This window comes from Syngnathus acus, chromosome 17 (assembly GCF_901709675.1).
Source record: "Syngnathus acus chromosome 17, fSynAcu1.2, whole genome shotgun sequence".
Classification (NCBI taxonomy): Eukaryota; Metazoa; Chordata; class Actinopteri; order Syngnathiformes; family Syngnathidae; genus Syngnathus; species Syngnathus acus.
In genome coordinates this window covers 11,761,378-11,787,207 of record NC_051102.1, presented here as the reverse complement: position 1 = coordinate 11,787,207, position 25,830 = coordinate 11,761,378, and the positions used below count along the sequence as shown (strand labels likewise).

Sequence of the window (25,830 nt, the reverse complement as noted above, 5' to 3'; positions counted from 1 at the left end):
ATGTGATACGTTACCTGTGCTGTTGGTAGCTGCAAAAAAATAAAGAAAAAATCATCAATTATTATTTTTTCGATTATTAATTATTATTATTTCAATTATTGCTGTAAAATATGCAGAAGGTGTGATTGGTTACCTGTGCTGATGGTAGCTGAAAAAAAATAAAAAGAGAAAAATGATTATTCTTACGATTATTAGTTCATTTCTGAATGGAGTACTACGTTATGTGTACATCAGGCATTAGGTGAGAAAAAAAAACCTTCAAAATAGACAGTAGATGTGATATGTTACCTGCGCTGTTGGTAGCTGGAAAAAAATAAAAAGAGAAAAATGATTATTCTTACAATTCTTAGTTCATTTCTGAATGGAGTACGACGTTATGTGTACATCAGGCATTAGGTGAGAAAAAAACCTTTAAACCATTCCTGTAAAAATAGACAGTAGATGTGATACGTTACCTGGGCTGTTGGTAGCTGAAAAAAAATAAAGAAAAAATCATCAATTATTATTTTTTCGATTATTAATTATTATTATTTCAATTATTGCTGTAAAATATGCAGAAGGTGTGATTGGTTACCTGTGCTGATGGTAGCTGAAAAAAAATAAAAAGAGAAAAATGATTATTCTTACGATTATTAGTTCATTTCTGAATGGAGTACTACGTTATGTGTACATCAGGCATTAGGTGAGAAAAAAACCCCTTCAAAATAGACAGTAGATGTGATATGTTACCTGCGCTGTTGGTAGCTGGAAAAAAATAAAAAGAGAAAAATGATTATTCTTACAATTCTTAGTTCATTTCTGAATGGAGTACGACGTTATGTGTACATCAGGCATTAGGTGAGAAAAAAACCTTTAAACCATTCCTGTAAAAATAGACAGTAGATGTGATACGTTACCGCCGCTGTTGGTAGCTGAAAGAAAAAGAACGAGAAAAATTGTTATTACTTCGATTATTAGTTAATTTCTGAATGGAGTATTACGTTATGTGTACATCAGGCATTAGATGAGAAAAAAAACTTCAAACCATTCCCGTAAAAATAGACAGTAGATGTGATACGTTACCTGGGCTGTTGGTAGCTGGAAAAAAATAAAAAGAGAAAAGGGATTATTGTTACGATTATTAGTTCATTTCTGAATGGAGTACGACGTTATGTGTACATCAGGCATTAGGGTGAGAAAAAACCCTTTGAACCATTCCTGTAAAAATTAGACAGTAGGCGTGAGACATTACCTGCGCTGTTGGTAGCTGAAAAAAAAAAAAAAGAGAACAATTATTATTATTTCAATTATTAGTTAATTTCTTAATGGAGTATTAGGTGAGGAAAAAAGACCCTTCAAACATTCCTGTAAAATTAGACAGTAGATGTGATACGTTACCTGTGCTGTTGGTAGCTGCAAAAAAATAAAGAAAAAATCATCAATTATTATTTTTTCGATTATTAATTATTATTATTTCAATTATTGCTGTAAAATATGCAGAAGGTGTGATTGGTTACCTGTGCTGATGGTAGCTGAAAAAAAATAAAAAGGGAAAAATGATTGTTCTTACGATTAGTAGTTCATTTCTGAATGGAGTACTACGTTATGTGTACATCAGGCATTAGGTGAGAAAAAAAACCCTTCAAAATAGACAGTAGATGTGATATGTTACCTGCGCTGTTGGTAGCTGGAAAAAAATAAAAAGAGAAAAATGATTATTCTTACAATTCTTAGTTCATTTCTGAATGGAGTACGACGTTATGTGTACATCAGGCATTAGGTGAGAAAAAAACCTTTAAACCATTCCTGTAAAAATAGACAGTAGATGTGATACGTTACCGCCGCTGTTGGTAGCTGAAAGAAAAAGAACGAGAAAAATTGTTATTACTTCGATTATTAGTTAATTTCTGAATGGAGTATTACGTTATGTGTACATCAGGCATTAGGTGAGAAAAAAAACTTCAAACCATTCCCGTAAAAATAGACAGTAGATGTGATACGTTACCTGGGCTGTTGGTAGCTGGAAAAAAATAAAAAGAGAAAAGTGATTATTGTTACGATTATTAGTTCATTTCTGAATGGAGTACGACGTTATGTGTACATCAGGCATTAGGGTGAGAAAAAACCCTTTGAACCATTCCTGTAAAAATTAGACAGTAGGCGTGAGACATTACCTGCGCTGTTGGTAGCTGAAAAAAAAAAAAAAGAGAACAATTATTATTATTTCAATTATTAGTTAATTTCTTAATGGAGTATTAGGTGAGGAAAAAAGACCCTTCAAACATTCCTGTAAAATTAGACAGTAGATGTGATACGTTACCTGTGCTGTTGGTAGCTGCAAAAAAATAAAGAAAAAATCATCAATTATTATTTTTTCGATTATTAATTATTATTATTTCAATTATTGCTGTAAAATATGCAGAAGGTGTGATTGGTTACCTGTGCTGATGGTAGCTGAAAAAAATAAAAAGGGAAAAATGATTGTTCTTACGATTAGTAGTTCATTTCTGAATGGAGTACTACGTTATGTGTACATCAGGCATTAGGTGAGAAAAAAAACCCTTCAAAATAGACAGTAGATGTGATATGTTACCTGCGCTGTTGGTAGCTGGAAAAAAATAAAAAGAGAAAAATGATTATTCTTACAATTCTTAGTTCATTTCTGAATGGAGTACGACGTTATGTGTACATCAGGCATTAGGTGAGAAAAAAACCTTTAAACCATTCCTGTAAAAATAGACAGTAGATGTGATACGTTACCGCCGCTGTTGGTAGCTGCAAAAAAATAAAGAAAAAATCATCAATTATTATTTTTTCGATTATTAATTATTATTATTTCAATTATTGCTGTAAAATATGCAGAAGGTGTGATTGGTTACCTGTGCTGATGGTAGCTGAAAAAAAATAAAGAAAAAATCATCAATTATTATTTTTTCGATTATTAATTATTATTATTTCAATTATTGCTGTAAAATATGCAGAAGGTGTGATTGGTTACCTGTGCTGATGGTAGCTGAAAAAAAATAAAAAGAGAAAAATGATTATTCTTACAATTCTTAGTTCATTTCTGAATGGAGTACGACGTTATGTGTACATCAGGCATTAGGTGAGAAAAAAACCTTTAAACCATTCCTGTAAAAATAGACAGTAGATGTGATACGTTACCGCCGCTGTTGGTAGCTGAAAGAAAAAGAACGAGAAAAATTGTTATTACTTCGATTATTAGTTAATTTCTGAATGGAGTATTACGTTATGTGTACATCAGGCATTAGGTGAGAAAAAAAACTTCAAACCATTCCCGTAAAAATAGACAGTAGATGTGATACGTTACCTGGGCTGTTGGTAGCTGGAAAAAAATAAAAAGAGAAAAGTGATTATTGTTACGATTATTAGTTCATTTCTGAATGGAGTACGACGTTATGTGTACATCAGGCATTAGGGTGAGAAAAAACCCTTTGAACCATTCCTGTAAAAATTAGACAGTAGGCGTGAGACATTACCTGCGCTGTTGGTAGCTGAAAAAAAAAAAAAAAGAACAATTATTATTATTTCAATTATTAGTTAATTTCTTAATGGAGTATTAGGTGAGGAAAAAAGACCCTTCAAACATTCCTGTAAAATTAGACAGTAGATGTGATACGTTACCTGTGCTGTTGGTAGCTGCAAAAAAATAAAGAAAAATCATCAATTATTATTTTTTCGATTATTAATTATTATTATTTCAATTATTGCTGTAAAATATGCAGAAGGTGTGATTGGTTACCTGTGCTGATGGTAGCTGAAAAAAAATAAAAAGGGAAAAATGATTGTTCTTACGATTAGTAGTTCATTTCTGAATGGAGTACTACGTTATGTGTACATCAGGCATTAGGTGAGAAAAAAAAACCTTCAAAATAGACAGTAGATGTGATATGTTACCTGCGCTGTTGGTAGCTGGAAAAAAATAAAAAGAGAAAAATGATTATTCTTACAATTCTTAGTTCATTTCTGAATGGAGTACGACGTTATGTGTACATCAGGCATTAGGTGAGAAAAAAACCTTTAAACCATTCCTGTAAAAATAGACAGTAGATGTGATACATTACCTGGGCTGTTGGTAGCTGAAAAAAAATAAAGAAAAAATCATCAATTATTATTTTTTCGATTATTAATTATTATTATTTCAATTATTGCTGTAAAATATGCAGAAGGTGTGATTGGTTACCTGTGCTGATGGTAGCTGAAAAAAAATAAAAAGAGAAAACTGATTATTCTTACGATTATTAGTTCATTTCTGAATGGAGTACTACGTTATGTGTACATCAGGCATTAGGTGAGAAAAAAAAACCTTCAAAATAGACAGTAGATGTGATATGTTACCTGCGCTGTTGGTAGCTGGAAAAAAATAAAAAGAGAAAAATGATTATTCTTACAATTCTTAGTTCATTTCTGAATGGAGTACGACGTTATGTGTACATCAGGCATTAGGTGAGAAAAAAACCTTTAAACCATTCCTGTAAAAATAGACAGTAGATGTGATACGTTACCGCCGCTGTTGGTAGCTGAAAGAAAAAGAACGAGAAAAATTGTTATTACTTCGATTATTAGTTAATTTCTGAATGGAGTATTACGTTATGTGTACATCAGGCATTAGGTGAGAAAAAAAACTTCAAACCATTCCCGTAAAAATAGACAGTAGATGTGATACCTTACCTGGGCTGTTGGTAGCTGGAAAAAAATAAGAGAAAAGTGATTATTGTTACGATTATTAGTTCATTTCTGAATGGAGTACGACGTTATGTGTACATCAGGCATTAGGGTGAGAAAAAACCCTTTGAACCATTCCTGTAAAAATTAGACAGTAGGCGTGAGACATTACCTGCGCTGTTGGTAGCTGAAAAAAAAAAAAAAAAGAGAACAATTATTATTATTTCAATTATTAGTTAATTTCTTAATGGAGTATTAGGTGAGGAAAAAAGACCCTTCAAACATTCCTGTAAAATTAGACAGTAGATGTGATACGTTACCTGTGCTGTTGGTAGCTGCAAAAAAATAAAGAAAAATCATCAATTATTATTTTTTCGATTATTAATTATTATTATTTCAATTATTGCTGTAAAATATGCAGAAGGTGTGATTGGTTACCTGTGCTGATGGTAGCTGAAAAAAAATAAAAAGGGAAAAATGATTGTTCTTACGATTAGTAGTTCATTTCTGAATGGAGTACTACGTTATGTGTACATCAGGCATTAGGTGAGAAAAAAAAACCTTCAAAATAGACAGTAGATGTGATATGTTACCTGCGCTGTTGGTAGCTGGAAAAAAATAAAAAGAGAAAAATGATTATTCTTACAATTCTTAGTTCATTTCTGAAAGGAGTACGACGTTATGTGTACATCAGGCATTAGGTGAGAAAAAACCCTTTGAACCATTCCTGTAAAAAAAGACAGTAGATGTGATACGTTACCTGGGCTGTTGGTAGCTGGAAAAAAATAAAAAGAGAAAAATCATTAATTATTATTTCGATTATTAATTATTATTATTTCAATTATTGCTGTAAAATATGCAGAAGGTGTGATAGGTTACCTGTGCTGATGGTAGCTGAAAATCGAAAAAAACCCCCCCATAATTATTTTAATTATTAGTTAGTTTCCGGATGTACAATTTTACGTTATCTGTACATCAGATATCAGATGATTCAAAAACGTTCAAACTACTGCTGTAAAATATACAGTGTGAGAAGTTACCTGTGCTGATGGTAGTTAATTCTATAGAAGAATTAAAACATTTCCATTATCGATTTTTGAAAGCACAGCACAAAATGTACAGTATTTTAGTTATTTCTGACTGTGCAGTTTTACGTTATTTGTACATCAGATACTAGCAGATATTAGATGATTATAAAAAGTTCAAACCATTGCTGTAAAATACACAGCAAGTGTGAGAGGTTACCTGGTCTGTTGGTACCTGAAACTTATATAGAAGAAAAGAAAATACTCATTTCTGAATGTTACGTTATGTGTTCATCAGGCATCAGTTTAGAAAAAAAACCTTCAAACCACGTCTGTAAAAATAGACAGATAAGTTACCTGGGCTGTTGGTAGCTGACAATTATATAAAAGAGAAAAATATCAAAGTTTCAATAATTGATTTCTGAATTTAGTATTGTGTATGTGCACATCAGATATTAGATGATTAAAAAAAGTTCAACCCCCCGCTGTTAAATATACAGTCAGTGTGAGAGGGTTACCTGCGCTGATGGTAGCTAATTCTATAGAAAAGAAAACATCATTATTTCCATTATTAATTTTTTGATGTACAGTACAGAAAGTACATTGGCTATGGGATAATGCGGAAGGTTATGATGTGGATTGCTGTTGGAGCTTACCAGTGCTTCTGGTTGCTGAAGATTAGAGGAGAAAAAAAAGGAGTTATTTAGTTTTGGTTCGACACAAATCGGCACTTGTGTGTTTTAGCTTCCACTGCAGATAACTTTTCTGGTGTATAATATGTAAAGTACATAGTACGTGTACAAAAGTACATTCAAAAGCTATGAAATAATATATGCATGCAATTGGACACTTGGTTTTGTTTTTCCCATTTAAAGCATTACCTTGGGTGGTATTGGTAGTGGAAGCTTGAAAGTGAAGAAAAACCAATAACATGTTGTTTATTCCATTTGAATTCATGAATGGACAATATTACCTGACATCATCTAAGATCTTTAAACATATGTGATTGACAATTTCTTGGATGAAGTTTGGTCCTTGAATATTTGCGCTTCATTTTGAGAGTGTACAACGTGCAAAGTATAGGAGTGGTAGTTACGTGTGCGTCCGGTGGTAGCAGTCAAAGCTTACAAGTCAAAAGAAGAACGTGTTATTTATTCCATTCGGAATGTACAGTATGACGTGATTTACACATTCGCCATTACATGCGGTAAAATAAAAAATAAAAATACGGCAGTGGGACCGTGTACGAGGCTCGAGTAGTGGATGTTACCTGTTTCACTTTGTGCTGGAAAAAATGAAAGAGAAAAGGATGCCATGTCACTAACCAATTGTACCCAATTGGCGGAAAAATACCATTGACATATTGCTTGATGACACTCTGTTTCTTCTACTTTGTATATCTTTTGGGCCAAGGACGCACAAGTTGCCGTGGTCCCGAATCAGCACTCTAAGAGCTGCATGACCCAGCTGAAACTAAATCTATGGAAATAGATCAGGCCAGAGGAAATGGTGTCAAGCCATCCTCACATCTTTGAACATAAGGAACAGACAGGTATGCAAATGAACAAAAAAAGTCACAAGAATTTCGATAGGTATGTCAATAATAAATATGTATCATGATATACGGAATAAGTTCTCACCGTTGATCAGCCGTATAGACAGCGATAGTAAAAAATAACAAACAAACAGATTCATCTTTGACTGTAGTTTTCACGTCTCACGAGGCGGTCAACTTCCCTATTTCATTTCCTTGTTGTTTGACGTCGACTAATTAGTATCGTTAAATCTCAGGAGACACACCCCTCTGCTTTCTATTGGTAGCAATCTTGTTTGGGCACCTGAAGAGGGAGGGAAGGCAGTTTCAGGTTAGGTCCTTTTTAATGATCCCAGTGCGGCACCGGAGGACACATTCCAATAAGGGTTTCAATTTATGAACAAAGCCCGAGTGTATCATGTTTTCCTGTAAAAACAGACAAACAAAACAAAGTCAAACTAAACCATCGGTAGACTGCTCAAACGAGATATGCGATCATCGTGTGGAGTATTCTATTGTGTGTTGCCGACATACAAAAGGATCATTATTGTTTTTCCCTGAACATTTCCTTAACAATCATTGCACCACAATAGGTACAAGGAAAATGAAAAAAGTCGCAAATGCTGCTATGAAAGGATTGTGAAAAAGGTGCACTGATGTATATATTATTGTCTAATTTCATAAAATCATATCAAGAGACAAGAGATCTAAAAGTAGTTTCCCTTCGAACAAAATAGTAGGGTGCATCGTTATGGTAGAGCAAGAGCCGGCCGACCGACCGACCGACCGAGTTTAATGAATTCGGGCAAGGTACAGACATGAACTGAAAACAAAGACGTGATTGACGATTCAGCATTTGCTTGATGTGAAGAAAATAAAAACGTAGAACTTCCTGAGCAGTTTCCAAAGGGCTGTTACTTTTCTCATCAATGACTCTGTCACACTCTCCAACTTTCTCCAAACTCTTGAAGCGTCTGGGCCAGCGTGCCATCCGGTTTCATCCGGTCATTCAAGATTCGACCGTCAAAGTTTCCACACAGGCCCCCCAGCTTCCGTTTGTATGTCCGCGGTAGAGTTATTTCTGCGGGAACAAAGCGTTTGATTTGAGGCTTGGATACATATAGTTACAGTCGAGTCTGTCCTATCGTCTCTGAAATAGGTCGGTCTTTTTCGTCTTCTTCTAAAGTTTTCCGGAAACAAATTGCTGAGACTGTTCAGATCCTCTCTCATGACACCTTTTCAAACTTAAGTGTCTGAGAAGAGGATGTGAGTTGATTAAAGTAACATTTCTTTGGGTTTGTTTTTTTAGGAAACAAGGAGCGACAAGAATTGAGGAAGTCCTTATTTTGTGTCAACGGTTAAGTCAAGGATTGGAAGCACGGGACAACCCTTTATGGTTTTCATGTGATGATAATAAATCCCCAACTATGGGTTAAATAGTACCACTGCCCAGTGGGCTCCTCGGGAGAGGAATGGGCTAAGGGAGTCAACCCCTACAGAAAATCAATTTCCCCTTGGGTTGGTGTCAGGAAGGGCATCCGACTGTAAAAAGTTTTGCTCCAAAGATTTTCTCAGTATAGGCACTCTCAACCACGAGATGGCCATGCACCGTCCCCGGTGGAAGAAAGCCATATCGAGAATCCAGTCCAACCCAGCGGCGCCTGGAAAGCGGACTTTAAACCGATGATGATGATAATAGCAAGACGACTTGACTTCACAGCAAAGAGAAATATGATTCTGGATTGGAGAAATAATTTGTAGAATTGTGTGTGGCAATTAACACCCATGAGGCAATTTGGCTGCAGTAGCATGTAGCTGTCTAGAATATTCAGTCACACCAAGTCCCAATATAAAAATGGTGACATTGTTGGTGTTTTAGAGCATTAAAAAGAAAAAGAAACTCACCTGCGTCACTTTGACCGTCAAACTTTACGGAAAGACCAAAGTCTGTATTGAGATAAATGTGAGCGGAATTCTTGATAATCTTTAGACCAAGAGACGGTGAAACAGGTGTCTTGGTTCTCTGTCCATCCACCTATAGGAAAGCAGGAACAACTTTGGAACAATCAGATCTGATCCATCAATTGAAAGGGCGTGGAAACTCACAAACAACTTCCGAAACTGCTTGAACTCCACGGTATGATTGTACACTTTCATTTTGAGGCTCTGCAATCCGTGGTGTCCTTCATGCTCATTGCTTTCATCGTCACTATCGTTGTTGTCATGATCGCGGTCGTGGTCTTCTTCACTACTATCATCATCATCATCATCATCATCATCGGGTGTATTGATCCCCTCGATGTAAACGTCCTGGATATTACTAGGCAAGTTTTTGGTTTGGACCAGCACATACGCGTGTTCTCCCTCAAAGCCATGCTTCATGTTGTCAAAAGTCCTGTAGCCAGAGTCTTCATTGATTGTACATTCATCAAAAGCTGTTGTGTGACACAAAATAAAAATGTGGAATTGATTAGAAATATAAAATGCCTGACCAGCTATGAGCTCTTGAATAATGCACAGACAGTACTTGTTTTCTGGCAGTAATAATGTCCCTCTTCATGTTGGAGGCAAACGGCATTTCTGTCACACTCTTCTTCATCACAATCAATCTCCCCACCGTCATCTTCCCGCTCACATCTACATTTCCGACTGCAGTGTTCGCTATACCAAACTTGCCCGAACTGCAAAGACAGAAATCCGACACAGTAACAGCAGCGCGCTTTCACTCAACCGATCCAAAGAAATTCTGGCTCGTCACTTACTTGGTATTTATTGCCATCTCGGTCCACGCATCCACATTGTCGGATTGGCACACAAAGACCAAATTTCAGCACATAGCCGTCATCACACACGCAACCCGGCTCACAAAGCCCACTGTCATTACAATGTGGTGGAGCGTTCAAAAATCTGCAGGTTGGACTACAGGCTGGGATACATGTGCTGTAATGGCTGTTCTGTTTGCAGAAAGGTGCTGGTGAGAGAGAGAGAGAGAGAGAGAGAGAGAGAGAGAGAGAGAGAGAGAGAGAGAGAGAGAGAGAGAGAGAGAGAACCAGAACATACTAGAACCAATCCGTTATTGCTTCATTGATTTCACTTGTCTCGCTGGGTTCTCCAGAGTGTCTTTATTAGTGTAGTGTGGCACTTGTAAACCGTCACGTCGGAGGTCGCGTTGGGAGGTCATTACACGGTTTAAAGTCTCCCAATGAGTTCATACTTACTTGATTCAGGTGCAGTTGGGGGCTGTGGTAGAACAGTGGTCGCTGGTTGAGATTCATTCGGATGTTGTGGTTTGATGGTCGTGGTTAACTGTGCTTCACTTGTTGCATTTGGAGGCTGAGGTTCAAGACTCGTTGTTGACTGAGGTCCAGCTGTTGCTGTTGGAGTTGTGTTTGGAGTCTGTGGTGTCACTGATGTTGGCGGGTGTGGTTTAGGTGTGGGTTCATTGCTTTCTGTTGTTAGCGGTATGGGCTTAGCTGTGGACCCAGGGTATGTAATAGGTGCTGTCATTTCTTCAGTCGTGGCTTCAGGTCCTGGCTCTTCTGTTTCTTCGTCTACTGGGTGGTTGGTGGATGATGGGTGAACTACGGCAGTGCTCTGCGGTTGGATGGTAACTGTCGCACCGGACACCGATGTAATCGGATGTGGTTTAGTTGTGGGTTCATTGCTTTCTGTTGTTAGCGGTATGGGCTTAGCTGTGGACCCAGGGTATGTAATAGGTGCTGTCATTTCTTCAGTTGTGGCTTCAGGTCCTGGATCTTCCGTTCCTTCATCTACTGGGTGGTTGGTGGATGATGGGTGAACTACGGCAGTGGTCTGCGGTTGGATGGTAACTGTCGACCCAGGCGTTTCTGGTGAGGTATTTGGAGTCGAAGGCTTCGTTGTTGACTGTCTGGTTGTCTGCGTGTCGGTGACAGTTATGTCTGTTGTTGTATCGATTGTGGATGTTAGTGTCGTCGATATGTTTCCTGTTGGAGGTTCGGCACCTTCTGTTGTAATCGAATGTGTTGTCATGGGTGCAGGGGGGGTAGTTTTAGTCGAGTCTGCAAAACCAAATCACTTTTGATCGGGTAGACTGGCCATAATGTACATTGACTGTCAGATGAAGTTAATGATTACCTGAACAGCGCCCACTGTATAGGGATATATCATCTATGGCCACATCTGACTGATCATTAGAACCTCGTCGACCCTCAAAAAGGATCTAATATGAAGAACACATTTGAATTCTCCTCTCATTACTTGGCTGAAACCTGATTGGATTTTCCCTACCTGAAAAGATCCAGTTGCGGTGAAGTCAACCTGGGCCAGATGCCACATATCCCCTTGATTGTTCCTGGTCCGACGAATAGCATAAGCCTCTTTGTCTTGCAGCAAATACACATGGAGGCCCATAGTGTCGGCCGAGCCGTACATATGGTACCAGAAGTGCAGACATTGCGGACCAGAGGCAGAGCACTCTGAACTGATGAGGCGAGCTGTGTCTCCATACGATGCGCTGTTGGCTTCAATGTAAAGGTAGTGGCCATCTGGACTCGTGACATAAGGCTTTGGTTAGGGACTAGCAATGATATGATGACAAATGCAGCCCGTGCAACAAAACAAAACAAAACAAAACAAAACAAAACAAAACAACTCTGCATGAATCTTTTGTTCAGGATTTGCTCAATAACACAGAGGAATGGCACATTCAAACATACGTTGACCTAATGCAACTGTAATGCTATGTTGGTATTGAAAGAGGAATCACTCATGACTCAGGAAAAGGAAACCAAATCTCCTTTGAACTACAAGGAAGTTGGCACTTAAAGGTGTGGTTCATATGAAACCTGTCCTTCCTATGCTATTGTTATGAATACCTTTCTAGTCTAGCAAAGTGTGCGGCATTAGTATGGGTGAGTCAGAGGTTTAATTACATCCTGTGGTGTGATCTGAAGAGGGCCCTGTCAGGAGTGTAGGGCTTGAACCGCTTTGTCTCGTCCAGTCAAATGCATCAGTAACGAGCTGATTCCAATGGCATAGGTCTTCCTCAAAATGACAAGTGAGGAGTTGGCATACTGGAAAGTCAGAAATGTTGACAATATTGACAATCGATCCAAAAACGAGGGAGGGGAGAGACAAAGCTAACGTCCTAAATGGTGGCATGGCAAGCGCTGTACCTGACTGTGGTGGTCTGTTCTCTGCAGCTCCAGTAACAATGTCACTGATCGTTAAATGAGTTGTTGCTTCAGGATCTATTGTGGCATTTGCCACAGGTGGCTGAGTTGAAACAGGGGCTCCATCTGTAACATTCACTCCGGGAAGCTCTGTCACCTCAGGTAAAGGCGGTGGTGTCACATTTGGAACAGCAGTGAGGTTTCCATCAGGTTTGGGAGCTCGTGTTGTCATGGCACCACTTAGCTCTAAATGGAATGGCATTTGTTTTTTTTCTCTATGCGTGCTGATCTTTGAACTAGGGAAGACATTTGCATGATATGATACGGTTGGTATGTCGTATATCTGTCACACCTGAGCATTGTCCGTGATAAAGCATTATATCATCTATGGCAACATCCGATTCTTCATTGGAGCCCCTGCGTCCCTCTATGACCATCTTCGATAGGAAAAACAACATTTGAGTACTTTGACTTGCTTTTGAAATGTATGTGTGTAACTCTTGAGCTCCTATTAAGGTGAAATGCTCAAATGGAACCAACTGACCTGGAAAGCTCCCGCGACTTTCAAGTCCACCTGAGCCAAGTGCCACATATTTCCTTGATCATTCCTCTTCCGCCAAATGGCATCAGCTTTGTTGTCCTGCACCAAATATAGATGGAGGCCCATAGTATCGGCCGAGCCGTACATATGGTACCAGAACTGCAGGCAACGAGACCCGGAGGCGGAACATTCAGAACTGATGAGACGAGCTGTATCGCCATGGGACACAGCGCTGGCCTCAATGTAGAGGTAGTGACCATCTTCCAGAAGAGAAATCAAAGGGGTCAGATCTGTTCACAAGTTCATCTTAGTGTTTGATGCTTGGTGTGTCCACCAAGATCATACCTCCCGTGTGGTCAGAGGAGGGGCCTGTCATTAGGGTGGGCGTAGAAGCGCTTTGCCATGTCCAGTCAAAAGCATCTGTGATCATCTGTTTCCAGCTGCAAACATTTCTATCAAAGCTGCAATTCAAGCTACAAGCTGCAAGGGAAGCAAAAGAAACAGGAGTTGCGACTCCATAAAGATGTGCAACTACTTCCTGGACCATAAAGTTGAGCTTTCTTTGAACAAACCTGGGACTAGTGAAGGCAGGAGGGCGTCTGTAATCAAAGGAGCTTCTGTTCCGCTTCCCAGACTCCCTAAAGAAACACCGATGTAACAGACCGGCATTTTCATTTCAACACCGCAAGACACAGTTTTGTACGAATCAATAATTACTTGCGCAAGAGTGGAACTGGATGGAAATATCATCAATCGCCACATCCGACAGAGCGTCGGAACCTCGGATTCCCTCCGCAACGATCTGACAGGGTCAACACACAACAATAACCAAAGCAAGAGCAAGAAAATGAGAACAAAATCCATACAGCGGCCACGGCTAACCTGGAAAGGGCTGAAGACATTGATATCAACTTTTGCTGGATGCCATTCTTGCCCATGGTTGTTTGTCACGGACCAAATCTTGGTGGCTTGATTTCCTTGGAGCAGGTACATATTAAGAGCCATGGCTGTAGCCGAGCCATACATGTGGTACCAGAAGCGGAGGCAGACCGGGCCACTGTAAAGGCATTCGGAGCTCAACAGACGAGCCGGATCTCCTCGTGTTACACCGTCGCCCTCAATGTACATATAGAATCCCTCTAGGGGGGGGGACAATCCCACAGACAATCAATCAGTCATGAAAAGTCAATAAAACCACGCACCTAGTATGACATTAGGTCTCACCCCCTGTGGTGTGGTCGTGGTTTGGCCCACTTCCGATTGTTGGAGTGGCACCGGCATATCTTGTCCAATCAAAGGTGTCCTGTACGAGTTGCTGCCACCCACACAAATTTTGCTCAAAGTTGCAGTTTATGGGGCACACTGTGGGGAAGGGAAAGAATTGTTAGCAACTCAGAGAATTCCATTTGTCAGTTGGAATATTCCCTAACGAATCAAATTGGAAACATTTGCTGCAAAAGGATGGATTCATGAGTGAAATCTTTCATCTCTCTCACAAGCTGGATCTGGTGTTTGCGAGGAGGGACGAGTTGGAGGAGGATTTTCTGTAGTTTGGGCTTCTGCTGAAAAAGCCAAAATAAACAATAGGAACTTGAACCATTGCGCTTGTATCTCAGCCGGCCGCACCTGACTCACCACAGACGGAACCTGTCGCCCAATGGGGCAGTTCCACTCCTGCAACACGGCAAGCGACTGCGTAGGATTTAAGAGCTTCACACAAGGTGTGTTGGTTGCCACTTGTTGCGCAATAGTCACCAACACAACTATTGATATAGACGCTCGGGTGAACGCTTTCGTGGCAAGGTTGGAAGGCATCTCCAAGGATGGCAAAGCACTCATCGTAGGCCTCCTCCTGGTTTTCACAGGGTCGATCAGGATCATTTGGGTGGGAAACACATCTTGGGAGGGAGGGAGGGAGGGAGGGAGGGAGAAAGGATTGGTGGCAAACGTGCATTACAAGGCTGTTAGCTTGATGTCAGTTGTATCAATAAAATAACTCACTCATTATTGTGTGGTGCCCTCCAGCTATCAGCAAACTCAAACGCTTCTGTAGCATTTTGCCCACTTGGTTTTATGAAGTCATCATTCTGCTGGTCTGAGTAGGTACCACAAAGACCACACAGTTGGTATTTGTAGCTCTCATCGACTTGCAGGAAGAACCTGTTTTGCCCATCCATCACCATCCTTAGTCCAAAGGTTGTCTCTAAGACAACGTAGCTATTATTGTTGTAAACCCAGACAGAACCGTAAGAAGCAGTACTGAAGTAAGGGAGTCCGGCATCGCTTTTATTCACCTAAAGAGAGAGAGAGAGAGAAAACCCATTTTTGTGCGCTCAAGAATTGCAAAACCATGACCACGAGGATCTTACTGACATAGACTTTGTTGCTCTCATTCAATGTGAGGTTCCAATTGTCAATTTCAAGTGTCACAGCATCCAGCTTCGAGCGGGTGAAGTTATGAAGGAGAGGATGCATGTTGTGCCCGATCACTGTGAAATGGACCGAGCTCTGGGCTCCACATGTGGTAGCCAGTATGTAACTGCATCCGCCTTGAAAGTCGTACGCCGTCCCGTCAAAGGTGATATAGTGCGGATCACCGTACACGCTACAGGTGGCAGCAGGCTTGCTTGGGAAGCATCCTCTGACTCCAGCTTCAACCTTACAAGCTTCATTTCTGGCGCATCGCAATCGAGTGCACTGGACATTATTGTGGCCCATACATTGGCACTGCTGCAAACATTCTCCTTCCAAGACCATTTGTCCTTTCTGCGACCAAGCCATTTGTGACAATCAATAGTGGTCTGAAATACAGCCAGTGGGTCATCTATCCATCTTACCTCATAGTGTTTTCCTTGATGCCAGCACCCGCAGTCGTCCGTTGGAACACATTCGCCCCCGCTGAGTTTGAAGCCGTCGTCGCACTCGCACCTTTCCTGGCAACGTCCGCACCATCCCACTCTATCCTGACCGCCGGAGCAGACGTCTGAACATCCGTCAGCGCATGAGTTGTAATGGCTGTTCTCACCGCATTGTGGAGCTGTAAGACAGACGGGGAGAGAGGGAGAGGGAGAGGGAGAGGGGGAGAGAGAGAGAGAGAGAGAGAGAGAGGGAGAGAGGGAGAGACAGAGACATACCGCACCTGCCTGCTTCCTACTATCTGTTGCAATTGAAATTGAGAAATTGAAGCCACAAAGTCACCTACGGCACATGGTAGAATTCCACCATGAAGGCACAGTAACGCCAGCATCCCTGCAGATATCAGCATACATCTGCAATGTCTCACAGAGCACCCGAGGGTCACCGTGAGTGGCGCACATTTTGTTCACACATCCCCTGAAGTAGCTTTCTGCTCCCAGAAAGGCTCGACATGCTGCAAACGGTCCCGTACTGGAGAGGAGGCCTCCGCAGTTCAGCTCGTCGCTATACTCGGCTACTTCGGCGGGGTCGCAGCGGTGAGGGAGGAGAACCGTTTGGCAGCCGTTAGCTGAATCGGCGGCATTGTGCGCAGGTGCTCCGTCAGGATTTCCCAAGTCATCCTCTCTGAGATGGTTAAAGTTGCCACATAATCCGCAGACTTTCTCGGAGTAAACGGACGGCAGCTCGATGTGCACATCACCCGCATTGTCATATGACACGGAAAGGCCGAAACTGGTTTCAAGTTCAACAGCCGCCAGGTTACTCTTGATTTTGACCGTGCTACTCCTGAAGATGAGTGGAAGATTCCTCCAAATCCCGTTGACCTAAAGGACAGACAATATCACGGCGTTGGATCTTCCTTTCTCATCAGCCGTTAATATGAAATGGCAGAAAGATCAAGCCACTGATGAATTCCAATGAGTTTTGGATCACATTGCTACTCCATGTTATGGCTTGGTTCCAAAAAAGAAACGAATATACTAATTCGAGTATACGAGCAAACAGTAATAGCAAAAACAGCAATAGCAATCAGCTGAAAATGACACCATTTTGATCATGTGATTGGATGGCTCAAACCCCTACCAAGTAACCATTTTCTCAATGTTCATCTTCAACTCACCACAACTCTTTGTGTCTGCCATTTCAGAAGAGACACTCTGTCATCCCCCACAGACACAATGACCTGCTGCACAGCTGGAAGCGATGAATTGCCATCATGGTCACTGACTACCTCCACACTAAAAGTGGACAAAGCCTCAGAGGAAGAGCAGGTCTGTGCCAGAATGTAGTTGCAGGGGGCCGTGAAGCGAAATAACACTCCATCAAAAGTGCCGCAGTCCGTGTTGCTATGTATAGTACATATCCCAGCGTCAGACGCCTCCCTGGGGCTTCGCATTTGAGCACCAACGCAGCTTTGACCCTCGGGACACCGAGAGGGTGCGCAGGAAAGCTGTCCGTCTGAGCACAAGCAACGGGTGGACGGGTCTGTCCGGATCTCTTCGTTTGGATCACACTGGTGTCCTGTGGGAGATGAGAGCCAATAAATGGAATTGTTAAGTCGAGGCGTGGACCGACCGCGTCGGAATGAAATCGTGTCATCGGGACTGAAGAAGAGCTCCAAATAGCTGTACAATGCGCGTTTTTGTCATTTGCTTCCAGTCATACCGATTGCTCAGTGCCAAAGAAGTACCAGATCAAAAGTCGTTTGTTCCTAAAACAAGACAGTACTCACCGCATGAACCTCTCCTTACGCCAATGCGGTTAAATGTGACCCGAGTCTCCAAGGACACCGTTTCGAGAACAACCTAGTTTCAGAGACAATTATTGACGTGGACTTGCTTATTCACGCAAACGTTTTCCGATTCATTCAGTCTCCTTCTTACCTTTGTCCCAGATTCAATGATGTTTAGCGGCACAAACACCTGTCGCCAAGAATCTTGTGCCAGTGCAGGCGAGGTCCAGATTTCCACTAGACCAGTAGTGCTTTTGAGCAAAGCTCCAAGTTTGAAAGCATTCGTGGGGACCAAGTACCAGAACTCAAGACAGGCTTCACCTTGATCCAGTGCAGGACTTTCGATTGTCTCCACCCTAAGACTATCTGAAGGTGAAAATTAGCCAGCGAGATGCTCGCCTTTTACTCTCGTGCAGACCTTTGTGTGATTCTTTCAAATGGACAATAAACGCGCTGCAATGTTTGGAGAAGAAGAACTCTATCATGTTGATTCCATCAGAAAATCCACCCCGAGATTGTTGGTGTTTCAATAAAACAGGAGCACATCTGCTGCCATGTAATAGTCATTGAATGGAAGTTGTCTTTGATTGACTTTTTCTGAGTGCTTTTGGACAAAACCTCTCCAGTTGCCCCAGAGAGAGCATGCAGTTCTAAAATATTAGTTTGCCTCAAATAAATCAATGGTATGCTGGGTCATAAAATGTAACTGTGGACCCACAACACAGCAGAATGGTAGCACCGATTACAAATGAAACGCTTGTGCATTGTTTACCGTCGAAATGATTAGGAAAAGCCAATACTTCAGTCCAATGATCCCAGATGTGTCTCTCTTACTTGATCTTTGATGACTCGTTGTCCAATCGCACACTGCGTTGCCATGCTTGTCAAATGAACATTGTGTAAGATAGTCTGTCAAAGAGTAGAAAAACATTTCTCAAACAATTTTCTGGCAAACTCATTGCCATGTTCTGAAAAGCCATAGCAATGGCGTCATACCTGAATCGCTTCTCCAGTCGGGCAACTTGATGGATGAACTGTCATTTTCGGCCCTAATAAAAATAGATGAGAGGTTTTGGACCAACACACAACAGCTTAAGAGCGTGACGTTCAATGTATTACCTGCTGCACTGAGTCCCAGTGTGAGTTAGAAAGAGTAGAGTCGCTGTGACCAGCAAATGTGTGCAGAATCCTCCAAGCATGGCTGATCCCTTGACGCCAGCTCTTCTCTTGCTAATACCTTGACAATCTTAAGATTGGAGTGACTTGTTTATGAAGGAGCACAGACGAATGAATGTGACCTTTCCACTGCCAGGACAAGTGGCTCACGTGTGTCACTCGACAAAGGGTGGAAAGCTTTTATAGCCCACCGCTAAAGCGGGTCACCAAAGTGGTGGGTGGAGACGACAGATTAAAAACAAAGGACTGGCTTGGCAGCAGCATACGTAGTTACAGGAAGTGGCAATCGATAAGGTCTGCGTGTTAGTTACCGTTGCTAGGCCATAAAAAAGGCTCATTGCAGGCATTTGCCAAATAATTGTCTATTTCGGTTTGCAAAAGAGTTCATTCATCAAGAGGATGAATAGCTCATATTTGCCTATGCATTGAAAGAAAGAAAAAAAATCGATTTTTTTCTGGACATTTAGTGTATCGCCATTGTGCGACTGCAGGTGGGAAGAGAGACAGAAGGCCACCAGAGAGAGCAAACATTGGAAGTGTCCAGCTGAAGAGAAGGAAGGTCTTTGTTCGGCAACTGTGAAATAGCCATGGGCGCTGTACATCTCCACTATGAGTAAATACGCCGGCCGGCTATGATACTCTGACAGCACCCGAGCGCGTTTTGGGAAGGTGATGCAATCAGTCTGCCGTTATCTAACGAGACAGCCGGCTGATTCCCCGACAGATGACGCAGATTTACCTTTGTGTGCCTGAGCGATTCAAGGCGGAAAAAAAATAGAGTTGAAAGACTTTGGCGAGACAGTCGCTGGTGTCATTACGGTGTCAGCTATTCCCATACATTTTCGGGACTTGCTTAATGTTTTGTCACATTTGGTTATTTATTTGCTCTGCAATGCACTATTGCAGTGCAGCCATGACTCAATCAAATCGTAAAATGGGTCAATCACTAACATGTACTGGTGGATTACTGGAAAGGCCTTGGAAAGCGTGATGTGTTCAATAGATCACCCTCTGATTTGGATCGGTGACTAGCATCGTAAGATTGGGCCCCACTTCTGACTCTCAATCGGCATATCGTTCATTCCAAAATGACCCCAGTTTGTACAACAATCAATCCGTGTACTTAATGACGTGACACTAAATCCATCAACCTGCAGCTGTTCCCACATCCTGCATTTGTCAAGCAAACAAAAAGGCAATTTGTTATCAAGCTCACCCAAAGAAGGCAGGGGAGGCCAGGCCAGTGTCAAATAAAAGTCACATCTCTATGGACTCTTTGTGCAACTTCAATGTACTAATGTGTTAACTGTCAACTCCCTTGTTGGCTTTGGGCGGACTGAAAAGGTTTTAAAAAATGGAACCAAATGTAAATACGATACACTTGAAATATGGACTGAAAAGGTTTAGGGCGATTAAAAAATGGAACCAAATGTAAACATGGTACTATAATAGACTTGAAAAATGGACATTAATCAAAGTTACCGGTTGCCCATCCCTTCTCTACGCCTAGCCGTCACCACCGCTTTCTCTATTGGGAGCAGGTCAAGGTCACATTTCAGAGATATGGTGCAGGTTGTCGCAGTTTTAGTGCTCTTCCTTTCATTGACAGACATGTCCTTTGCTTGTGGGACAAGGACACTTTGCTTATGCTGATCTGAGCTAATCATTTCTTGCGGAGTCAAGCAAACATCTGTTCCTCATGCTGTAGTATTATTAGGATGATTTTTTTGCATTGAAGTACGTATCTCTGTCTAGAATTTCCAACGGGACGCAATTTATACGACGTAAATCAAAGAGTTGTGATGTGATTGCAGAAACATCTGCCGCTGCTTTCTTCCTACAGTGAACAACTTGATTCTTTCAGGACCATTTTACAACAACTCTGAGAAATTCACCCTTCCCAGAAAACGTTGAAGACAAAAAGATATCCCAACACTCTCACACTGTGTGTGTCCAATCCAGTATTGGTTTTCACAGCACATTGGTTCCGCTCTACATGTCAGGCAGAGCAGACTTGATCGATACTGTTAGCGGGCATCGGTTAGTTGGTCTTTATTTGTCTCAAGTACAGGGAACATCACATGCCATCTATTTGGGCTTTTCTAATTAGGACATATTCATTGAGTTTCTTTTTTTTTTTTTTGTACACCTCCATAGGACTTTTCCCTCTGAATTTGAAAACGTAGTGAAAAATTCAGAACTTTATTTCACTTGCCTTGAAGTCTGTTTGAAGGGTTACTAACCTCTGCCACCCTATGGCGGTTTGTTTGACACACCAAATGTGCACTCCCTGCCTGATAAGCTTCTTCACCCTGTGGACCAGAAGGTGGCACTCTCTCTCCTTCTGAAAATGTCCCCAATGTCCCGAGCTTTTCTATGTGATCATTCATCCGTCCGTCAGTGCGTCCGTCAGTGCGTCCGTCAGTGCGTCCGTCAGTGCGTCCGTCCGTGCGTCCGTCCGTGCGTCCTTCTTCCATCCAGCCATCCGTCCGTCCGTCCGTCCGTCCATCCATCCATCCATCCATCCATCCATCCATCCATCCATCCCTCCCTCCCTCCATCCATCCATCCATTTTCTGAGCCGTTTATTTTGGTACTGAAAAACATACAAGTAACAGAATAGAGAGTATTTTTTGAACCTGGATTTTCTGCGGCTGTCAGTTTGAATGGGCCTTAGAAATAGATGAAAAGAATATGAATTTAATTACGATAACAGATCCGGCCATCTACTGTGTTAAACCAAGGTAATTGTCATTTGTGCTGCGCTAAGGAATTGGGTCCAGTGATTTTGCCACTGATGAGCTCCGTGCCCTGTTACAATACTCGGTCGGGCAGACTGTGGCCCAGTGTACTATCTCCCCTAAATGAACTGCTCTCCATTACACGCCACAATGAGATACGCCATTTCGTGACCTGCTAGGGCCTCCATCAGCGCCACTAATTGTTTTTCTTCTTCAACATCTCTCCATGTTCATAAAGAGATGAAAGGATGAAGGTGATCAAGGCAAAAGAGGGAAACATGACATACTGGCTTCCTTTCAATTGGTCTTAGTCTGAAGGTGATAAACACATTCTGAAGCCTTCAACATATAATTGACACTGTAGTGTTGAACATTTTCAGAACCTTTACAATTTGGTGCCTTGGCTCAGTAAAAGTTAGTACACTCAAATCTTGAGTCCAAAATCTGTTTTAGGACAGTGGCTCCTTCGAACTGGACTTGCCTATTCCTCTTTTAGGATCATGCAGATAAATTGTCATCAGGTTTAGAGAAAGAAGAAAAAAAGAAAAAAAAAAAAAAAAGGCTTTTCCGTGGGTCCGTCATTAGAATGGACTAGAATTGCCGGGCAATCAGTGGAATGTTTAGCAAGATCTGCAGGTCCTGTCCAACAAAAGCAGGGATCCATAATCACACACGCTTGACTGCTCTTCTCTTTAAAGTTGCCGTCTGTTCATGCTCGGTGAGCCAAGGTCTTTCGAACGAGAGATTTTTTTTTTTGTCCTTTTCTTTTCTTCCACGCCTAAACCCCAACTGCCTGCTGTGACTAAAATCGATGAGTATGGAAGTGGTGGGTCTGAAACACACCAGACAAGCCTTTTATTGTCAAATAGAAACAAAGTACAGCAAATCTCTTCTCCTCGTCTTTTGATCGGTGGTTTTAATGAAAACAAACTGCATCGTAGGAGAGGCAGACTGCGATGGTACGGACATGTAGTGAGGAAGGACGAGAACGACTGGGTGGAGAAAGTTATGTCGTATAACGTAGAGGGAACAAGACCCAGTGGCCGACCTAAAAAGACCTGGCAGATGACCGTGGCAGCCGACATGAAGGCACTCGGCATCAACCACGAGATGGCCATGGACCGTTCCCGGTGGAAGAAGGCCATATCGAGAACCCAGTCCAACCCAGCGGCGCCTGGAAAGCGGACTTTAAACCGATGATGATGATCGTAGCCTTGAACTTTTTTTCTTCTTCTTCTTCAGTACCATTGTGCAAAAATGGTGGAGGTGATGACATCATCAGCTCTTAAAACCAGAAATGTTACAGAAGTTTCTTGATAATGCAAGTGGCGTATGAGACGATGATGTCATCAAGGTGGAAAAACACCCCGTCTATTGGCTTCGTTTCATATTTGAGTTTCTTTTGTTTCCTAACCGCAGCAGTCAGTCTCATCGTCCTTCTAATTCATCCCGTCCAACGTACACCCGTGACCGTAGTGCGAGGCTCGGTATCTCGTCTCCGGCTGAATTCGTTTCAGTCACGCCGTCCGGGATTGCATGCGCTCGCGCAACCGGCCGAGACCAGTTTGTGATGAGGTGCTGGTCTCTGGTCGAGCTGTAGAAATCACATCGGCGCTGTTTTACGTTAGGTACTGCGCTGAGAAAGAGTGACAAATGGAACATAAGAGAGGTCAAAGGAAAAAAAAAAAAAGGTGAAGAGAAGTTCAGGAGCTTCAGACCAAGTAAAGAGGTCGCCTGGCGAAAGTGCAGTGGAGCATGTAAGACCAATCAAAGCTCACACACGTATGCACGCAATTAGGGAAATGGCAAACGGAAGCCTTTGCTAGAGCAATTACTAACTGCTCTGCATATATTCTAAGAAGCATGAATTTGCCCAAGGTGCTCGGAAGAATAACATTGGCTTCTTTCGCGCCATAGCAAGGCACGCTCAGTCAAGGGTGTACTTCATGTCGTTTATTTGATTGTTTGATGGTTATAGTTATAGTTATATGTCTGCTGTTTGCACACTTGCTCCATTTTTGCTCCTCTTATTGATTATGTTATTTGTTTATTTATTATTGATTCATCACTCTTATTTATTCTTTGTTTGTGCCTTCTTGTTTTTATTTTTTGTGTTGTTTACTTGTACGTATATTGTGTACTATGTCTTGTCACCGTGGGATAGTGGGAACGTCATTTCGATTTCTTTGTGTCTTGGCATGTGAAGAAATTGACAAAGCAGACTTTGACTGACTTTGATAGCTTAGAATTTTTTCTCATGCAGATATTTGCTGCAATTATGCGATCGACAATGAAAAGCACGGTAGCACTTGTTTCTTTTCCACATTTATGATGTTTAGGTTTGGTGCAAGGCAGCTGTTATATTCCTGGGAGTTTTCCAATCTTCACATCATCAATTGTTTCAAAAGAATGAGAAAACATGAAAAAGGCCACATGAATCAATGAACATTTTTAGGATGCCAAAGATAGAACCAGATAGGGAGGAATACAAAATAGATTGGAAGAGGATATTATTCTAAGAACAAGCATACGTATGACATTGTTTTTCTGAATGGCCGGCCCGCCAAACCTCGCAGTTTGGAAAAACCCTTCAGCCCTAATGTTTTTTCCATCCAAGCTTGATTAAGTCGAACGAATAACACAACAACTCTAAAATGTCAGCATCTTTCTGTTGAATGCGAGGCAACCCGTTTTGCTGCTGGCTGGTATCCCCCCCATCCAAGACATTGAGAGCAATTTGTGGTGGTGCTTTGGGCGCCAGCCATTACAATGTCTTTCCGAATGCTCGCGTCACGCCCAACAACTCCATCAAGTAGTGATAAGTTCTCCTTTCTTGACTGAATCTTGTATTGACACACGGGAACAAGGAGCACGCCGACCGACATCTCGGGAGGACTCGGAACACTGGCGTAAAATGACCCCTCACCCATTTCCGAGTCGATAAACAATTTGCGCGCTACAAAAGAACAACAGCCACCACCGAGCAGGAAAACATGCGTCCTTTTCAAATGTCAAATGAAACAAGCCTTTCCAAGGGTGCGCTGTTCTATTGATTTAAAGCAGGCTCATCATTTGACCACCAAGCTCAATTATGGGCTCCCTCCCTCCATATTGAATACGGACTAGCAGCAGAACAAGTCCCAGGGTTATTTAACAAATTGCAGAGAAAAGGTTTGTAAATCTATTCCCGAGGCTCCTACAAATACAAAGGGAAAAAAAAAAAATCTCACACTGAATGGATTCGTGTTTTTACGTCATTTCGGAAAATCGGAATAGTTGTTGGTCTTGGATGAAACTTTATGATGCAATCCTGTTCTTCAGGCCTCAGTGGCTCCGTGATGAATCCTTATGGCCCCGTGGGCATCTGTTGGGCCAGCCTAATGAACTGGACCCATACACTGTCATCATCAGATTAATTAACAATGTTCAGGGACAAAATGAGCAAAATCAATAGGGAGAACGTGGGAAGCCAGGCCACGGCCAAAGGATAATTAGACACTGTTGACAGACAGGCGTGGTGGTGTCAAGGTCAGTGGCAAGATGGGTGGCTTCGAAGTCAGACAAAATTAGCAAGCACTGGGAGCAAATGAATACACGGAAGGAAAAAAAAAGTCGCCAAGGACTCGGGCAGGTATTCTGCGTGCCTGCTGTTGTCGTCGTCTGCATATGAAATGGATGGAGACCCCTGACATATGGTGACAACGGTCCTCCTCGACAGCCTTCGTCAAGGACAGTTTGACACATCCGGCCGGCCCGTCCCACTATACATCTGCTGACATATTTGCATAAATGTGTGGCTTGAGACCGTATTTTAGAAGCCGTTCTTGGGGATAAGTGTCAGGGCTGAAGAAGAGGCTTCGTTTTGATGTTTATTCAAAGTCTTTTAAGGTTAGGTATCAAATAGCCGCCTCGTCGTGATGACGAGCTGCATCACTAATACTTTTGCTGTGAGAGAAAGCTTTACCGTAGCGCTACAATTTGAGTGGAACCTGGAAAAAGGGCAAGATTTGGGATGATTTCCGGCATGCAAATTTCCGCATGAAAGCCACATGCGTGCGTGCGATTCGGTCATTGACTGTGCCTGCCCTTTAGTAGCAGCCAGCCAGCCAGCCCGCCTCTCCTCCCCTCCCCTCCCCTCCTACATCTCCACTGTATAAGTGCGCATTTCCAGGCAAATAGACTCAGCAAATATTTCAAACACACTACTGTACTACATGCTCCCGTTTGCCGTCTGAAGCGTCATAGCCAAGTGGATGTGGCTGTCTATTTCTGAGCCGCGTTGAAGCTCCGGGCCCATTTTCTGTCTTTTGCTGACAGCCGCGATGTGTGCGGAGCCCTCCCCTCGTT

General features: G+C 41.9%; 1 protein-coding gene and 1 long non-coding RNA gene across 2 annotated transcripts; both read right to left on the bottom strand.

Annotated features, from left to right (window-relative positions):
- Positions 1-5,143: 5,143 nt before the first annotated feature.
- LOC119137288 lies at positions 5,144-6,168 on the bottom strand. Its single transcript, XR_005100889.1, has 3 exons — positions 5,545-6,168; positions 5,426-5,440; positions 5,144-5,273 (listed from the first exon to the last, which is right to left on the bottom strand). It is a non-coding gene; the product is annotated as an uncharacterized LOC119137288 (long non-coding RNA).
- A 1,776-nt stretch (positions 6,169-7,944) lies between these two features.
- On the bottom strand, positions 7,945-18,994 carry LOC119137287 (zonadhesin-like). Its single transcript, XM_037276500.1, is given in 29 exon segments — positions 7,945-8,305; positions 9,130-9,259; positions 9,331-9,659; positions 9,752-9,905; positions 9,987-10,195; positions 10,443-11,264; positions 11,341-11,425; positions 11,494-11,750; positions 12,138-12,278; positions 12,381-12,684; positions 12,686-12,814; positions 12,922-13,178; positions 13,264-13,398; positions 13,491-13,560; positions 13,640-13,720; positions 13,801-14,057; positions 14,143-14,280; positions 14,415-14,477; positions 14,545-14,816; positions 14,920-15,212; positions 15,292-15,684; positions 15,756-15,955; positions 16,121-16,658; positions 16,955-17,355; positions 17,567-17,639; positions 17,718-17,932; positions 18,401-18,475; positions 18,563-18,615; positions 18,686-18,994. Coding segments are annotated over 29 exon segments (6,297 nt in total). The 5' UTR covers positions 18,766-18,994; the 3' UTR covers positions 7,945-8,162.
- Between the last annotated feature and the right edge of the window lie 6,836 nt (positions 18,995-25,830).